This window comes from Syngnathus leptorhynchus, chromosome 5, assembly GCF_054491065.1.
Source record: "Syngnathus leptorhynchus isolate UIUO chromosome 5, UIUO_Slep, whole genome shotgun sequence".
Lineage (NCBI taxonomy): Eukaryota > Metazoa > Chordata > Actinopteri > Syngnathiformes > Syngnathidae > Syngnathus > Syngnathus leptorhynchus.
This window is the reverse complement of record NC_141199.1, coordinates 2,483,608-2,499,811: the sequence shown is the minus strand read 5'-3', so window position 1 is coordinate 2,499,811 and position 16,204 is coordinate 2,483,608. Positions and strand designations below refer to the sequence as shown.

Genomic DNA, 16,204 nt, shown 5'->3' with positions numbered 1-16,204 from the left:
GCTACTCAGTACAGATCACAATGTCATCTGCAAACATCATAGTCAATGGAGACCTCCTCTGATCTCAAACCTCTCCATCATCACTGCAAAAAAGAAAGGACTAAGTCTAAGCTGTCAAACTATCCTTGTCCATGTCCTGCACTACCCTCACACACTTCTCTGCAAGTCCAGACTTCCTCATACAATATCACAACTCTTCTCTTGGTACCCCGTGGAGGGAGGGAGGGATGGATGGATGGATGGATGGATGGATGGATGGATGGATGGATGGATGGATGGATGGATGGATGGATGGATGCTGGGGACATCTCATGTCAAATGAGGCAGTGTTTTTCTTTTCAGACAGTTGCTTATTTAGGTCACCTCTTGATTGAAAGAAATCCTTTAATAGCCAAGTGATCTGGCATATCACCTAATAGCAAGTGGTGGGTGAAAGGGACGGCCCATTCAATGGCATGTTCCCTTGAGGGTGCTGTGCATTAAACAAAAACCGGGGGGATGATTTTGGCAAATAAAAGAGTTGACACAAAAATGAGAACACAAGATGTGTATTGAATTTCACAATATTGAATATATGTGAGATCTCCAGCAGTACAGTTAAACTTCCAATATACTTCAGTGTTTTTACCCAGGGCACCGTAATTTAATGCGTGAAATTGACCTGGATGTCATTATTTCACATACAGCCTAATGTCACGATTTATTTTGGGGGAAAAACGTGACGAATGTTAGCATTTAAATATGACACATTCAACTACTATTAAAAGAAACAAACACAACAAGGATTAACGTCCTTATAAGTTCATTAATTAAATGTATTGCAGCAACTGAGTGTTGGTGGATCATATGACGATGCTGTGCATTGTTACTGCAGGCGTCACGTCACAAAAACAAAAGAAAAAAAAACTAGGATATATACGCCGTATTGACGTTAAAAAGGCGGCCTCATGAAAATCCTTTGAGAATTAAGCAAACTATGGCTAATTTTCAATGCGCATACATCAGCTTTGAATGAAGATGACCAGCAGCAGAGCACTGCATTAGCAACTCGCCTCACTGCACCAGCTCAGCACTGAAAGGTTTGATGGCTACAGAGTTTCAAAATGGACGGCGGTTAGGGATGGGTAGGTACTGAAGATGGTACTTTTTTTTTTTTTCGAAGATGGTACTATTTTGAATATGGACGGATTTGGGTTGGCACACTGCAAAAACATATTTTCAAGAAAGTAAAAAAAACACTTTTCAAAATTTTTGGCCAACAAGAAAAATAATATTTAGAAGCTAGTATTGCATTAGAAGAGTAATCTCAAATGAAGAAAACCTATCTACATTTTTAAAGCCCTACTATTACAGCTAAAATGAAGACTTGCTTGAATAATGGTATGCACAATCGTTTGCATGAAGTCACAGCAGGACTTTTTTCTCTTATTTTAGGAAGGAAGACCAATTAAACAATTTCTGTATTTAAGAAAGGTACCCACATCAATTAAAGTTTAAATGAATGCATCTTTTTATTTTCAAGCACATTTAATTTTAAATAAATTACTGACACAACTCAGGTAAATGTGGGCCAAATCTACTGAAATGCAAAACACAACAATACAGTTTAACACGTTGAACAAAACAGATTAGTTATTTAAAAAAAACATTTTCAGAACTCATGAAAACGTGACAAACACTAAAAGCCTGTTCATCCATCCATCCGAACCACTTTCTGCATATTCCCAGCGTCAGGCAGAATCCTTATACCTCACTTTTCAAGACAACTCCCTTTTGTTCAACAACCCATTTTGAACATTTCACATTGGTCAGTAATTTTGGAAAAAACACGCATGTGGATTGACCAGTAGTAGAGATTTGAGAGAAAATATTAAATTTACCAAATTGTGACACAGAAAGTTTTGACCCCACACCAGTGATATGTGTCTACAGGCCTTGTATACAGGACTGAACAATGTATAATTTATTTCATGAGTCTTTGAATAATCTAATTACATCACATCACAAAAAATATATTTCATAGGAACATACAGTGCCAAAGGTATTGGCACACCTGCAATTCTGCCAGATAATGCTCAATTTCTTCCAGAAAATTAATGCAATTACAAATTATTTGGAATTAAAATCTTAATTTAGTTAGCTTGCAATGAAAAAACAAAAGAGAATGGAAAAAGAGTCACCTTTCCCAACTTCTACTGGACGTGTTGCAGCCATGAAATTCTAAGTTAATTATTATTTGGCAAAAAAAAACAATAAAGTTTATCAATTTGAACATTAAATATGTTGTCTTTGTAGTCTATTTAATTGAATATGGGTTGAGAAGGATTTTCAAATAGTTGTATTTTGTTTTTATTTACATTTTACACAATTTCCCAACTTCAACCGAATCCGTTTTGTAGTAAGGACCTCACTGAACATGGGAGGATAATCAAGGGAGGTAGATGGCGGGAGATATGGGAGCACATTGAGCACTGGTAGATCCGAGGGGTTTATCTTATTGAGCACTGAGTCGAAGTGCTCAGCCCAGCGCTCGGGAATTTGTTTTTTGCCCTTGAATAACACGAGTCCGTCTGCAGATCTTACTGGAGCAATGCTTCGCTTTTGTGGGCCATAGATAGATTTTGCAGCAGCGTAGAATGTGTAGCTGTTATTAGCATCTGCATATCCCTGGATTTCGTGGGCTTATTTGAGCCACCATTCATCTTCTAAGAGCTGCAGTTTGTATTTGTGTCTCAGCTCTGGTTGTTTTGTAATGGTGAAGGAGCGATTGAGAGTGAGGGTCTTGATGGCGCTTCTGAGTGAAGCCGATGGTTTCAGAGGCAGCTTAATGTATTGTTGACCTCAGTTTTGCCCACTCACTGTCCATGTCACAGGTGGTACTGTAGTCCTTCAAGCCCAGTAGCCAGCTTGCTGCGGTAGTGAGATGTGCACTCTGGAGAGTCCAGGGCCCTGCAGTGCAATCACTTTCTTGGCTGTTGTTATTCTGTGTAGGAGTCGGATCTTCATCCTCAGCTTTGATCTGATCAGTCGATGGTCAGTCCAGCATTCAGCCCCACGCAAGGCCCAGGTTATGCAGACGTCTTGTTGGGCTTGTTGCTGTGTTATTATGTAGTCCAGCGCGTACCAATGTTTGGATCGTGGGTGCATCCAAGATGTTATGTATTTCTTTTCCAGCTGAAAGATTGTGTTAGTGATGAGACATTGGTGCTCAGAGCACAGAGAGAGGAGTCGAATGCCATTGTTATTTATCTTTCCAGATCCATGGGTTCTGATTACGTTAGTCCACAGCTTGGGATCTGTGCCAACTTGGGCGTTGAAGTCACTCATGAGGTAAAGTTAATCAGACTTAGGGACTCTGGATAGGGCAGCTGCAAGAGACTCGTAAAAGGCATCTTTGATGTTGCTATCAGCATCCAGGGTGGGGGAATATGCATTGCATAGCGTAGCAAACCGGCCTTTCACCAGGGGGATACGCCAGGTCATGAGCCGTTCACTGATGCCTGGGGGGACTCCGGGATGTTATTGAGTAGTTTTTACAGCAAGGCCAACTCAATGGAGCCTGTGTTCGCCTTCTGGAAGACCCTTCCAGTAAGTGTAGCCTTCACCGGTTTCCGTCAAGGAGTCTTTGCCAGAGAATCAAGTCTCACTGTGTGCTGCAATGTCAACATTGTACCTCCTGAGCTCATGTACGATGAGCGCCGTCCATCTATGAGGTCTCTCTGTCCCGTCCTGAGTGTCAAGGAGGGTGCGGACATTCCAGGTAGCCACATTCATAGTTGTGTGTTTTCCTTTGTTAGGTTTTCGACCGCAGTGGGGGATGCCTTGGTGGCTGCGGTTGGCCACCCAGGTATGAGGAACAAGCAATTTTTGGGTCACTTTTTTCAGACCCTTCTCCAGTTTGGGGTGAGCAGTGCAGACCCTGAATAATAGCAAAAGGTTCAGAGAATCTTTTCCAATTATTTTTGGAAACACTGGACATCGTGTCCTCCGGACCAAAGAGGAAGCGGACCATCCAGACTGTTATCAACGCAAAGTTCAAAAGGGTGCATTAGTTCCCATGGTATGGGTGACTTACATTTCTGTGAAGGCAACAAATGCTAAAAAGTGCATACAGATTTTGGAGCAACATATTCTGCCATCCAAGCGACGTATTTTTCATGGATGCCGCTGCTTATTTCAGAAAGATAATGCCAAGCCACATTCTGCACGTGTTACAACAGCGTGGCTTCGAAGTAAAAGAGTCCAGGTTCTCCCCTGGCCTGCTTGCAGTCCAGACCAGTCTCCCATTGAAAATGTGTGGCGCATTATGAAGCGTAAAATACGACAGGGAAGACCCTCGACTGTTGAACAACTGAAGCGGTTCATCAAGCAAGAATGGGAAAGAATTCCACATGAGAAGCTAAGAGAATTAGTCTCCTCTCTTCCAAAACGTTTGTGTTATTAAAAGGAAAGGTCTGCCCTTTACCAACTTCTACTGCACGTGTTGCAGCCATGAAATTCTAAGTTAATTATTATTTGAAAAATAAAATAGTTTGAGTTTGAGCATTACATATGTTGTTCTTGTAGTGTATTCAATTGAATATAGGTTGAAAAGGATTTTCAAATCATTGTATTTTGTTTTTATTTACATTTTACACAATTTCCCAACTTCAACCGAATCCGGTTTGTACAATCAGGAGCCTCAATAAAAACAAAAGCTCTGGCGGAATCCCGGTTGAACTACTAAAGAAAGGAGGCTACCTTCTCAAGTGAAAGCTGTTCCACTTCTTAGTAACCATCTGGCACAGTAAGACCCTGCCTCAAGACTGTTAAGACAGCAACATAGTCACTATCTACAAGAAGAAAGGTGATAAATCATCTTGTGGTAATAGTCGTGGCATCTCCCTTCTCTCAGTAGCCGGCAATGTCCTTGTGAAAATTATGGTCTTGCTTTACATCTTTAACAGAGGGCATCGTTCCAGAGACACAGTGTGGATTTATAAAGAACCGAAGTACACTGTACATGATTTTCACTGCCCGTCAAATACAGGAGAAATGCAAGACCTCTACATCACCTTTATTGATCTCACCAAGGCCTTTGACAGAGTTATCGCCCTGGAGCATACTCATTAAAGCATACTCATTAAGTTTGGTGTTCCTCCACACACCTGATGCCATGTAGTATGCATTAGACACCATGTCAGTAGTCTACCGCTTATTAGGTCTGTTGATCAATACTCCAAAAACAGAAGTACTTGTCCAGGAGAGGTCCCTATCCCCGATACCCCCAGTGTTTGCCATCAGCGGCAACCCCTCAAGGTCATTGGGCAGTTTTGCTACCTCTGCAGTACTCTGACCTCAACATGCCAGATTGATGACAACATCCAAGCTTGTGTCAAATCAGCCTCCTCTGACTTTGAGAGACTGCGCTCTCAACGAAAATGTCAGTCTACAGGGCGGTGTGTGTCTCAACTCTGCTGTATGGGTCAGAAGCCTGGACACTATACTGCAGACACATCCGCTGCCTTGATGCATTTAACATCTGATGTCTTCAACGCATCCTTGGCATCACATGGCAGGACGGGGTTCCTCACATGGACATTTTACAGCACACTGAGTCCATAAGCATAGAGGCAATCCTGGCATAGAGACAACTCCGGTGGGTTGACCACACCATTCGGATGCCAGGACACCGATTGCCTCGTCAGGTGCTCTATGGTCAGCTCCTCTCAGCCAGCAGAAAGTCCGGAGGACGAAAGCCGCGGTATAAAGACCAACTGAAAGGGACACTGAAGAGGTGAAACACCAAACCCAATGAACTTGAGGCAGCTGCAGCTAACCGATCGCTGTGGCGCTCGCAGTGCCATGACAGGGTCATGTACCTAGAGGAGTGTCGAAATCAACACAGAGGGCACCTGTGGAGGCGAAGACACCATCCTGCAGTTCCAGAACCATACCAGCCCCGGGATCCAGGCCTTCCATGCCCTTATTGTGCCAGGGCATGTGGCTACAGGATTGGACTTCATAGTCTCGTGCAATGGCATCGTCGCCAGCAATGATAGCCACCAATCAGATCAACAAAAAGGAAACTACGTCGTCTTCAACTACGATGGACCGCCTAAGCAAGCAAGCACATTTCTCAGAGGCATGCCGCATGCAATCAGCCTATTTATATGCCGTTCTTCCCTCACTCATAAAGTACGCAAAAAATTAAGCGCGAAGTGGCGAGGAATTAGTGTAATAATGTCACGTGTCCTGACTCCTCCTGCACCAAGCAGCAACTTTAGCAGGGAAGCCCAGACTTTTTTTTTCCCCAGCCACTACGTCTAGCTCAACCCAGAGGATCCCCAAATTTTCCAAGGCCAGCTGAGTCTCTCTCTAGCATGTCATGGGTCGTTCCCGGAGTCTCCTGCCGTTGGGACATGCCCAGAACACCTCACCGGGGTGACGTCCAGGAGGCATCCTAATGAGATGCACGAACCATCTCATCTGGCTCCTCTCAACGTGGATGGCCGAGCTTCTCACCCTATCTTGAAGGGAGACCCCGGACAGTGGCTCAACAGAGTCCCTCTTGAATGACCGAGGTACTCACTGTATCTCTAAGTACCCTTGAGGTGCCAACTGTGGGTGTAGAGCTGGTCCACTGTTCCACGGCCAGGACAAAAACCACATTGCTCCTCCTGAATCTGAGATTCAACCTCCTGACAGACCCTCCTCTCTGACGTCCCTAAATAGACCTTATCAGGGAGGCTGACGACTGTGATTCCTCTGTAGTTGGAACACATCCTTCGGTCCCTTCCTTGGTCTGCAAATCCAGAGGCAATGTCCACACAATGTTGAAGAGGTGTGTCAGCCAAGGCAGCTCCACAACATGCAAAGCCTTCAGGATCTCTGGCAGGTCTTATCCACCTCCGGGTCCCTGCCAACGAGGAGCTTTTTATCCACCTCGGTGACTTCAACCCCAGAGTTAGGAAGGTCCAGTTCAGAGTATCCAGGCTCATCCTTGTTCGAGGATCATTGAGACACGCAACCTCCTCCACCAACGAAAGATGACGACTCACAAAGGCGGAAATATAGCGTCCGGTAAAATTTGTCATTGTGACAAGCCTACAAATCGTGTAAATAAAGAGTACACATAGTACTGTATTTTCCGGACAATAAGGCGAACCTAATAACTAAAAATGTGCTCAGACGCCGACAGTGCGCCTTATATATGGATCAATTGATGAATTTGTTGATCCGTACTACTACGTTTTACTACAACTAGTAAATTACAAGGTCGTATCGCTTCCCAGCATTACGGCAACCGTGGTCAGGGGGCCTCACTGAATAGCTGTTGTACCCGTGAGGCTATTTCATTTCAAAATAGGCTCCTCCATTTATGTTTTGAGTAATTTACGGATCGATACAGAAGGGAAACATAGGTAAGCAGTGCCAATGTGTTAGTTCGAACTTTAGTCAGTTTCGATCATTTTACAGGAGCTCGTTTGAGAAACGCGATTGTTTACACTTTGCTGAGGCTCATGGGAGTCTACGAGCTGAGGCTCATGGGAGTTTGCGGGTGGCTAATGCTATGGTGATAGCTGCTCTACGCACGAGGCTATTTCATGTCAAAATAGGCTGCTCTGTTAATGTTTCAAGTAAATTTACGAATTGATATGGAAGGGAAACATAGGTAAGCAGTACCTATGCGTTAGATCGAACCTTAGTCAGTTCTGATAATTTTATAGGAGATAGTTTGAGAAACGCGATTGTTTACAGAGGGCTTATTGGTTATTGGCTTGTGGATGCATACCGCAACCCTAGTCAACCTCAGTTTGTTGCAGTATAGCTTCAATTTTATGCGCCTTTTACTCCGGTAAATATATGAAATTATTTCAAAAATAAGAAATTCAATGAGGGTGCGTCTTATAATCCAGTGTGCCTTTTGGTGTGAAAAATACGGTAGAATAAAGGGCGCATTTGAAAAGATGCTCCGAGCGCGCACCAAAAACTGAATGACAGTGCGCACAGACGGCATTCCAACTGGGGACATGTTTGACTAGTCCTGGCTATGTTCTAAAATGAATGGGAGCAAAGCGCACTCTACCATTTTGAACACAACCACTCAGAGTACTGCAAGGGCATCGGATCCTTATGCATCCTAATATCTTTTATGAAGCCTCAGCTTATTTACAACCAGTCTTAGATATCTGGGGAAACCCTGAATTATTATCATCATTCATCCCGCATTGTGTTTAAAGGTGTTCTCTGACTTTTTAATTACTTAATCACTGTTACCTGTCCTCTGAAATTGGAGCAACCAATGGAGCATACCAGTTGATCCCAACCTCACAGTGAGCATCCAAGTATATTAGCACCTAAAAAACACAAAGACAGAATTATTTTAGTATTTTTATTTATTTAGAATGTTAAACCACTCAGTTTAAAGTGGTCCAATTGGTTGCTACAACAACAATCCTGAGAAATACTTCTGAAGGATTGGTAACAATGAGATACCTGTCCCTTTGTCGCCTTCTTTGCTCCAATACTTCGCGCCTGGATGAGGCCTTCTCTCTTCTCATTTCTGTAAAGTTTCACCAGACCATTCCACTGCTTGACGTAGATCTCCAAACGTTCCTTCAAATGGACTTCACAAAGAGAGAATTTCATTATTCCGTTGGAAAAAAAAAATAGAAACAAATGGAGGTTGGGAGAATCTTATTGGCTATTTTGAGGTAAAGATTCACACGTGCAAACCTTTTTCAAAATACAATACATTTCCTAAAATGGCACAAGCAAATGAATCTCTTAAGACCTGACTGACATAGTCAACTGAAATCTGAACATATAACATTTTTATGCTAGTTATCTGCGAGACCCTTGCTTTGACGAGACCAGAAAATCCAACAGTAATCTATGCCTCTTTTTCTGCATATTGAGGCTCGGAATTAACATACACAGAAACAGATCATCTTGGCCCTCGTTGGAAAATAGAATAGAAATAATCATAATAATAATCAAACTGATCAGACTATAAGCCGCGACTTTTTTCTCTAATTTTGAACCCTGCGGCTTATAGTCTGGTCAGGTTTATATAGGATTTTTTTCCGTTATTTTTGTGATGATTTGATCACTTTTATACACTCGTAAAAAGGCTGTGTACCGCTGTTTTCCGGCACCGCTTTGTTGGGCAGAGGGATATGTGACACAGTCACTAGGAAGAAAAGTGGTGTGTTGATCGCATGTCCATTCACCAGGCAAATAGTGCGGTATGATCCACACAAAGAAGAGACAGAATGAGATCAAGACTGACATTACTGAAAGGAAGCTCTTATACACAAACCGTTATTATGGGGGACAAAATAAATGCATATGATGCCGCTTTTAAATTAAAGGCAGTCGATATTGATGACATTGTGTTGCGTCACCCTTTTTCTTTATTTCCCGGTCATGTCTGCTCTGGAGCTAAACGTGTCACTCGCTCATTTAATGTAACTTAGCTCTTTGTGCATGAATAAAATTAGCATGAACAGACCCTCATCTTGGAAAATGCTAGAAGAAATGCATAAAAGCAACAACGAAAGAGAGACTGAAAAAGTGTGTGGCGAAGTATCAAGTATTCCAATCAGACACTGAGGAGGAAGACTTCGATGGTTTCAGTGCACAGGAGGAAGATGAAGAAGCTCTTTTTTTTTACTTTTACTGGTGTTTTTTTAACCAGCCCTGTTAGTGCTGTGCTACCGTGTTGCTGCTGTGTTACCACCGCGTCTCAGTGACTTTTACTAGTATGTTTTTTTTTAATCCAGCCCTATTAGTGGTGTTACTTTTGTGTTGCTGCGGTATTACTGCCGCTTCACAGGCAGTGATTGGAAAGAAATGTTTAGGTATGTTATTAAAATTTTAAAAAGCTTTCTGTGTACTGTCTTTCTTTGTAAATAGCCCGCGTGCACACTTCCATGTTGCTGCGGTACTACTGCTGCGTCACAGGCAGCGTTTAGAAAGACATGTTAAAGTATGTTATTAAAACTTTAAAAACGCTTTCTGTGTACTGTCTTTCTTTGTAAATAACTGGTGCGCATGTGCAGCTTATAGTCCAGTGCGGTTTATATAAGAAAACAACAAAAATAACTCTGAATTTTAGCTGGTGCGGCTTATAGTCCGGTACGGTTTACAGTCCGAAAATTATGGTATATGACAAGCACATTTCCCAAATAACTGTACCTTATTATTACCATTATATTATCCATCCATCTATCTATTTTCTGTACCCCTTTGTCTCCAGTAGGCGGGGGAGACCCTGAACTGGTTGCCAGCCAATCGCAGGGCACACAGAGACGAACAACCATCCGCACTCGCACTCACACCTAGGGGCAATGTGGAGTGCTCAGTCGGCCTATCAAGCATGTTTTGGGGATGTGGGAGAAAACCCACGCGGACACGGTGAGAAAATGCAAACTCCACACAGGGAGGGTGGAATCGAACCCGCACCCTCCTAACTGTGAGGCGGACGTGCTAACCAGGGCTCCACCGAGCCGCCTGAACATTATTCCATTGAATAACAGAAATCATAGTACGGTACACCCTTCCACCAAAATCAACATTAAGAATAGATATTCAAAAACAAATGTTAGAACTTGAGGAGAAATGAATGCAGACCACGCAAATCTTTTGGAAACCATTTTGGTAAAGAAAACACACTGCTAAGACTGAGTTATAAGGGTTAGGGTTAGGATTTCAGTGAAGGATTGATACATAACGCAGATAAATATTTGGTGAACATCAAACACCTATCTCGATTTTGCGCAAACTTTGGGGTCCAGAATTTGGGAATCGCATTAACTCTCTAAGCGAGTTGTACAGAAAGTATTATTTATTTAGAAAGGGATGTTTTTAGGCAGACGAAGGGGCCCTTTGTTACATTAATTTACATCAAGCAATTTACATTGTTGGGCAGCCAAAGTGGTCGGTTTGCCGTCCATCACCCACTACACGTACATTTCAATTCCATGTGAATTGGATGGAAGAAAGAATAAAGTAGCCACTTATTCAACTACCGTGTCCGACCTCCTGCTACGTATCCACTCTTTCACTTTGTTTGCGTCAGCAGAATCAGCAGCATCTCTGGTTTGGGCTTTGTTTTGTCAGTGCCAAGCAATAAAACTATAACTAGGAAATGGCAAGACAGAGCCACCTGACCAAGACCAATGGATGGTAATTGTGGAGAATGTTTGTACAATGGAAATGATGACTTTTCATATGAGATTGCAGGGTACTCGAGGAGATCAAAAATGGGGAAAATTGGATTAGTGATTAAATAGCAATTCAAAAGAGAAAGTTAACAAAACGTTTAACATCTCCCGTTAATTTGGTGGCCAGTGGCTGTGTCATTACTTGGGGTATTGGAAGCTGTCAGAAATAAGTCCTAGTTCCAGTGTGACAAACAAAAAGATCTCTGGTAGTGATTAGATGCAGATAACAATAAAAACATGAGGATAACAAGAAAATATCAGAATTGGAGATGACAAATTGAAAACCAGACAACCATCCATACCCAGATTACAAAGCAAACTGTAAATTTTTTTTAAAAATTCAAGGATTACAAGTGTGACTCATGGTCCAAAAAATACAGTGTATGGCACCCTTAAATACATCCAGAGAAAATTCAAAGTCGAAAAAGATTAGGAAAAAAAAATAAAAAGGAGTAGCAGTGCTGCCAGAAGAAATGGGAAGCCCCAGCCATGACTGAGGACAAAGCCGTTGTCAATGCAACTCATGGGTGGAAGCTCACTGCAATTGATGAGAGGAATGCCCAGCAATGACCGGGGTAGAAACCTGTGTCTGTGCCGCTCGCTTCGGCTATGTTAGCAGGTGGAAGGAAGTCACTGCTGTCAATGACATGAATCGTTTTAGACCTGGTACAGAGAAGATAATGTCCACGCAAGGAGGTTTCCATCTATAGCAGAGCATGGCGGCATGACAAGATACCAGAAAGAAGCCAACGCCCAGGAGAGGGGATTCTTGGAATATTGTTCAAGGAAGCCAATTTCTTCCAACTCTGAATAAATCACTTTATCTTCAACTTCGTCTTCTAACTTCAGCGATCATTGAAATGATCGATACAAATTACACCTCTCTGCTTGGGTCACCCCATTTGTTTTGCTTTGGGTAATTCTTAGCTTTATTCAGAAAAAGACAATCCGCAATTAACTTAACAAAAGCATTTGACTCAGCTCATCCGCAGACATCATCAACACCTTATGGCCAGCAAAACTGTGCGTTTCTAAAACTGCTAAATACAGTCGCATGCAAAAGTTTGGGCACCTCTGATCATTTTCATGATTTTCCTTTATAAATCATTGGTTTTTCGGATCAGCAATTCCAGTTAAATATATCATATAGCAGACAAAAACAGTGACATTTGAGAAGTGAAGTGAAGTTTATAGGATTAACAGAAAGTGTGCAATCATTACTAGAACAAAAGTAGGCAGGTGCATAATTTTGGGCATCCCAACAGAAGAAACCTTTTGCAGAAATAACAGCATCTAAACGCTTCCAACAGCTTCCAATGAGAGTCTGGATTCTGGTTGAAGGTATTTTGACCATTCTTCTTCACAAAACATCTGCAGTTACGGGTATTTAAGGTGGGCAGTTCCAGATTGTTCTCCTCTTTGCATCTTCTTTGAAGAGTGACAACATGGGAGCCTCAATACAAAAGATCTCCAGTTCCGGGTATTTAAGGTGGCCAGTTGCAAGTTGTTCTCCTCTTTGTATCATTTCTGAAGAGTGGCAACATGGGAGCATCAAAACAACTGAGAAATGACCTGAAAACAAAGTTTGTTCTGTGTCATAGTTTAGGGGAAGGATACAAAAATCTTGCTCAGAGATTTCAGCTGTCAGTTTGCACTGTGAGGAACATAGTGAGGAAACCACAACCACAACAGGCACAGTTATAGTTAAGGCCTGGAGTGGCAGGCCAAGAAAAGTCTCAGATAAGCAGAGGCGAAGGATGGTGAGAACAGTCAAAGTCAACCCGCAGAGCAGCTCCAAAGACCTACAACATGATCTACATGCAGATGGTGACAACTATTCAGTGCACTTTGTACAAGGACATGCTGTATGGGAGAATAATGCGGCAGAAACCTTTTCTGCGCACATGCCACAGAGTCGCTTGAGGTATGCTAAAGCATATTTGGACAAGCCAGCTTCATTTTGGAATAATGTGCTGTGGACTGATGAAACTAAAATGTATGACATAAGAAGGGGCAGTATGCATGAAGGAAGAAGAACACAACATTCTATGACAAACACTTGCTACCCACAGTCAAATTTGTTGGTGGTTCCATCATGCTGTGGGGCTGTGGGGCCAATGCAGGTACTGGCAATTGTGTTATAATCAAAGATTGGATGGATTCAAGTCAGTATCAGAAGATTCTTGCAAACAATATTCAAGAATCCGTGACAAAGTTGAAGATGCGTAGGGGATGGCTACCTCTACAAGACAAACACTGCTCAAATTCTATGAAGGCCTTCATCCAGAGGAACAAGTACCGTAACAAATAACTACAACATAAATAATACGTTTATCAAACCATCTGTGTCACTCCAAATCATTGAATTCATCGATCGAATTCTTCTCCTTTCTGTAAACAACGGCACATGCGCGGCGTGGCACTGACGTCGGACTCGTCGTCAGTTGCAGTTCAAATTATTCCACAGGCCCATATAATGATATATAAACTATATATCAAATAACTATAATATAAACAACCATTTTATCAAACCATCTGTGTCACTCCAAATCAATGAATATATCGATCAAATTCTTCGTCTTTTATGTAAACAATGCCGCGTGTGTTACAAAACAAGTGCTCAACATATGAGCCAACACAGTGCTACAAGCAAGCACCCTGGATCTGTCTTCCCGTCTCTCCCCCCCTGCTGCCTTCACAGCCTTGCTAGACAATCGGAAACTACTGAAATCATACACTCAAAGATAGACGTTGCTACTCTAAATAAACTATATATCAAATAACTATAACATAAATAACAAGTTTATCGAACCATCTGTGTCACTCCAAATCATAAAATCTCCTGACTCCGGACGTCAGTGAATGGAACTCATTGTCAGTGAGGCTCCAATTATTCCACAGCCTCATGCGGTTTAAAGTGAAAACAACATGTGAAGTGATCAACTATACTAGTAAGTCAGTAATGTGTATAAGTCGCCCCCCCACCCAAACTATTAAAAAAACAACAACGGTACAAGTTCTGGAATGGCCAGTCCCCAGACCTGAATATTACTGAAAATCTGTGATGTGATTTAAAGCGGTCTGTCCATGCTTGGAAACCATCAAACCTGACTGAATTGGAGATATTTTGTCAAGAAGAATGGTCAAAAATACCTTCAACCAGAATCCAGACTCTCTTTGGAAGCTATGGGAAGGGTTAGGAGGCTGTTATTTCTGCAAAAGGAGGATCTGCTAAATATTGATGTCATTTGTCTGTTGGGGTGCCCAAATTTATGCATCTGCCTACTTTTGTTTAGATAGTGATTGCACACTTTCAGTAAATCATATAAACTTCATTTCACTTCTCAACTATCACTGGTTTTGTCTGCTATATGACATATTATCAATTCCTGATCCGAACAACCAATGATTTATAAAGGAAACTCTTGAGAATGAATCAGGGGTGCCCAAACCTTTGAATACGACTGTATATCATAAGACAATATCACTACTGGTTAAATCAGCGCGAGTATTTTTCCTCCTGACATAAATTTAAAGTGCCAATGTTGAGCCAATTAAAGTCTCTTTTACATTTGATTTACAATGACAGTTCTATGGGCCCCAATAGTATAAAGTGTACTGTGAATAATATTGTGTTTGTGTAATGAATCAAACAGAAAAATCCACCTGTTTTTTTTTTTTTTAATCCATTTAGCATTTTCCTGGCACTCGCTCTTAACTGGAAATTACATAACAGTACCTAAGGGGTCAGCTCAGCTAATCCGTTGAGTTTGCAGCATAGATGGGAGCTCACACTGATTACCTGAGTGGGGAGGGAGTAGTGCATGCTTTTCGGGCGTTTTTTTTTTGTTGCAAATGTGAAGCTGTTTCGAGCATTGATTACAAGAAGAAACTTAGTGTTCTATTATTGAAGATTAACACAGTCTTTATCTTGATTGAAACAAGGCCATATTGGCCTGTTGGAGAAACCTAGTACTGGCACTTGCCCATCCCTAATAATCACACACTAACTGTATCTTATTCCAAAAGGCAGTTCCTAATAAACTCCTTGTACATCACATTAATTACCTTACTGCTATTTCATTTTGTAAAAACTATGGAGAGGTTCAGCTGTCCCATATACACGTTCCAATATTCAATATTCCAACCTACCCAACCTGCCTTCCGACCCAAATGGTCCTCTGAGGATGCCATCTGCTCTGCCCTTCACTCTGCCCTCACCCACCTGGAGAACAGGGACTCTTATGTGAGATTGCTGTTTGTGGACTTCAGTTCTGCATTCAACACCATTGTTCCACAGCGTCTCATTTGCAAACTCGACAAGCTGGGCCTCAGTACCTCCCTTTGCAACTGCCTACTGGACTTCCTCTGTCAGAGGCTTCAAGTAGTCCGTGTGGGCAACAATGTCTCCGGCAGCATCACGCTGAGCACGGGGGCCCCTCAAGGCTGCGTGCTCAGTCCGCTGCTCTTCACCCTGCTGACGCATGACTGCACTGCAACCTACAACAGCAACCGCGTGCTGAAATATGCCGACGACACGACTGTGGTGGGTCTGATCACCGGTGGCGACGAGACACAGATCAGAGGTCGAGCTTTTGGCTGCGTGGTGCAGGGACAACAACCTTCTGCTGAACGTCAACAAGACCAAGGAGATTGTCATTGACTTCCGGAAGGGTCACATCCACCACCTGCCGCTGACCGTCGACGGTGCTGTGGTGGAGAGAGTGAGCAGCACCAGATTCCTGGGGGTGCACATCAGTGAGGATCTCTCCTGGACCACCAACGCTGCGTCGCTGGCGAAGAAAGCTCAGCGCCGCCTGTACTTTCTGCGGAAACTTAGGTTAGCAAGTGCTCCTCCCGCCATCATGACCACATTCTACCGTGGCACTGTTGAGAGCGTCCTCTCCAGTTGTATCGCTGTGTGGGGTGGTGGCTGCTCTGAGTACAACATGAAAGCCCTGCAGCGCATAGTGAACACTGCTAGTAAGATCATT

General features: G+C 42.6%; 1 protein-coding gene across 15 annotated transcripts in view; it reads right to left on the bottom strand.

The window, feature by feature from the left end:
* The window catches only part of galnt7 (UDP-N-acetyl-alpha-D-galactosamine: polypeptide N-acetylgalactosaminyltransferase 7), a 141,830-nt gene that overhangs the window by 75,834 nt on the left and 49,792 nt on the right, over positions 1 to 16,204 (bottom strand). For all 15 annotated transcript variants that reach the window (XR_015066098.1, XR_015066097.1, XR_015066099.1 and 12 more), the window contains 2 exons: positions 8,479 to 8,609; positions 8,260 to 8,339 (listed from right to left, as the gene is read on the bottom strand). Coding sequence is in view for 12 of the 15 variants with exons in the window: in XM_085912574.1 (XP_085768700.1) it covers positions 8,260 to 8,339; positions 8,479 to 8,609 (211 nt within the window). In the remaining 3 variants the exon portion in view is untranslated. The remainder of the gene's footprint in view (positions 1 to 8,259; positions 8,340 to 8,478; positions 8,610 to 16,204) is intronic.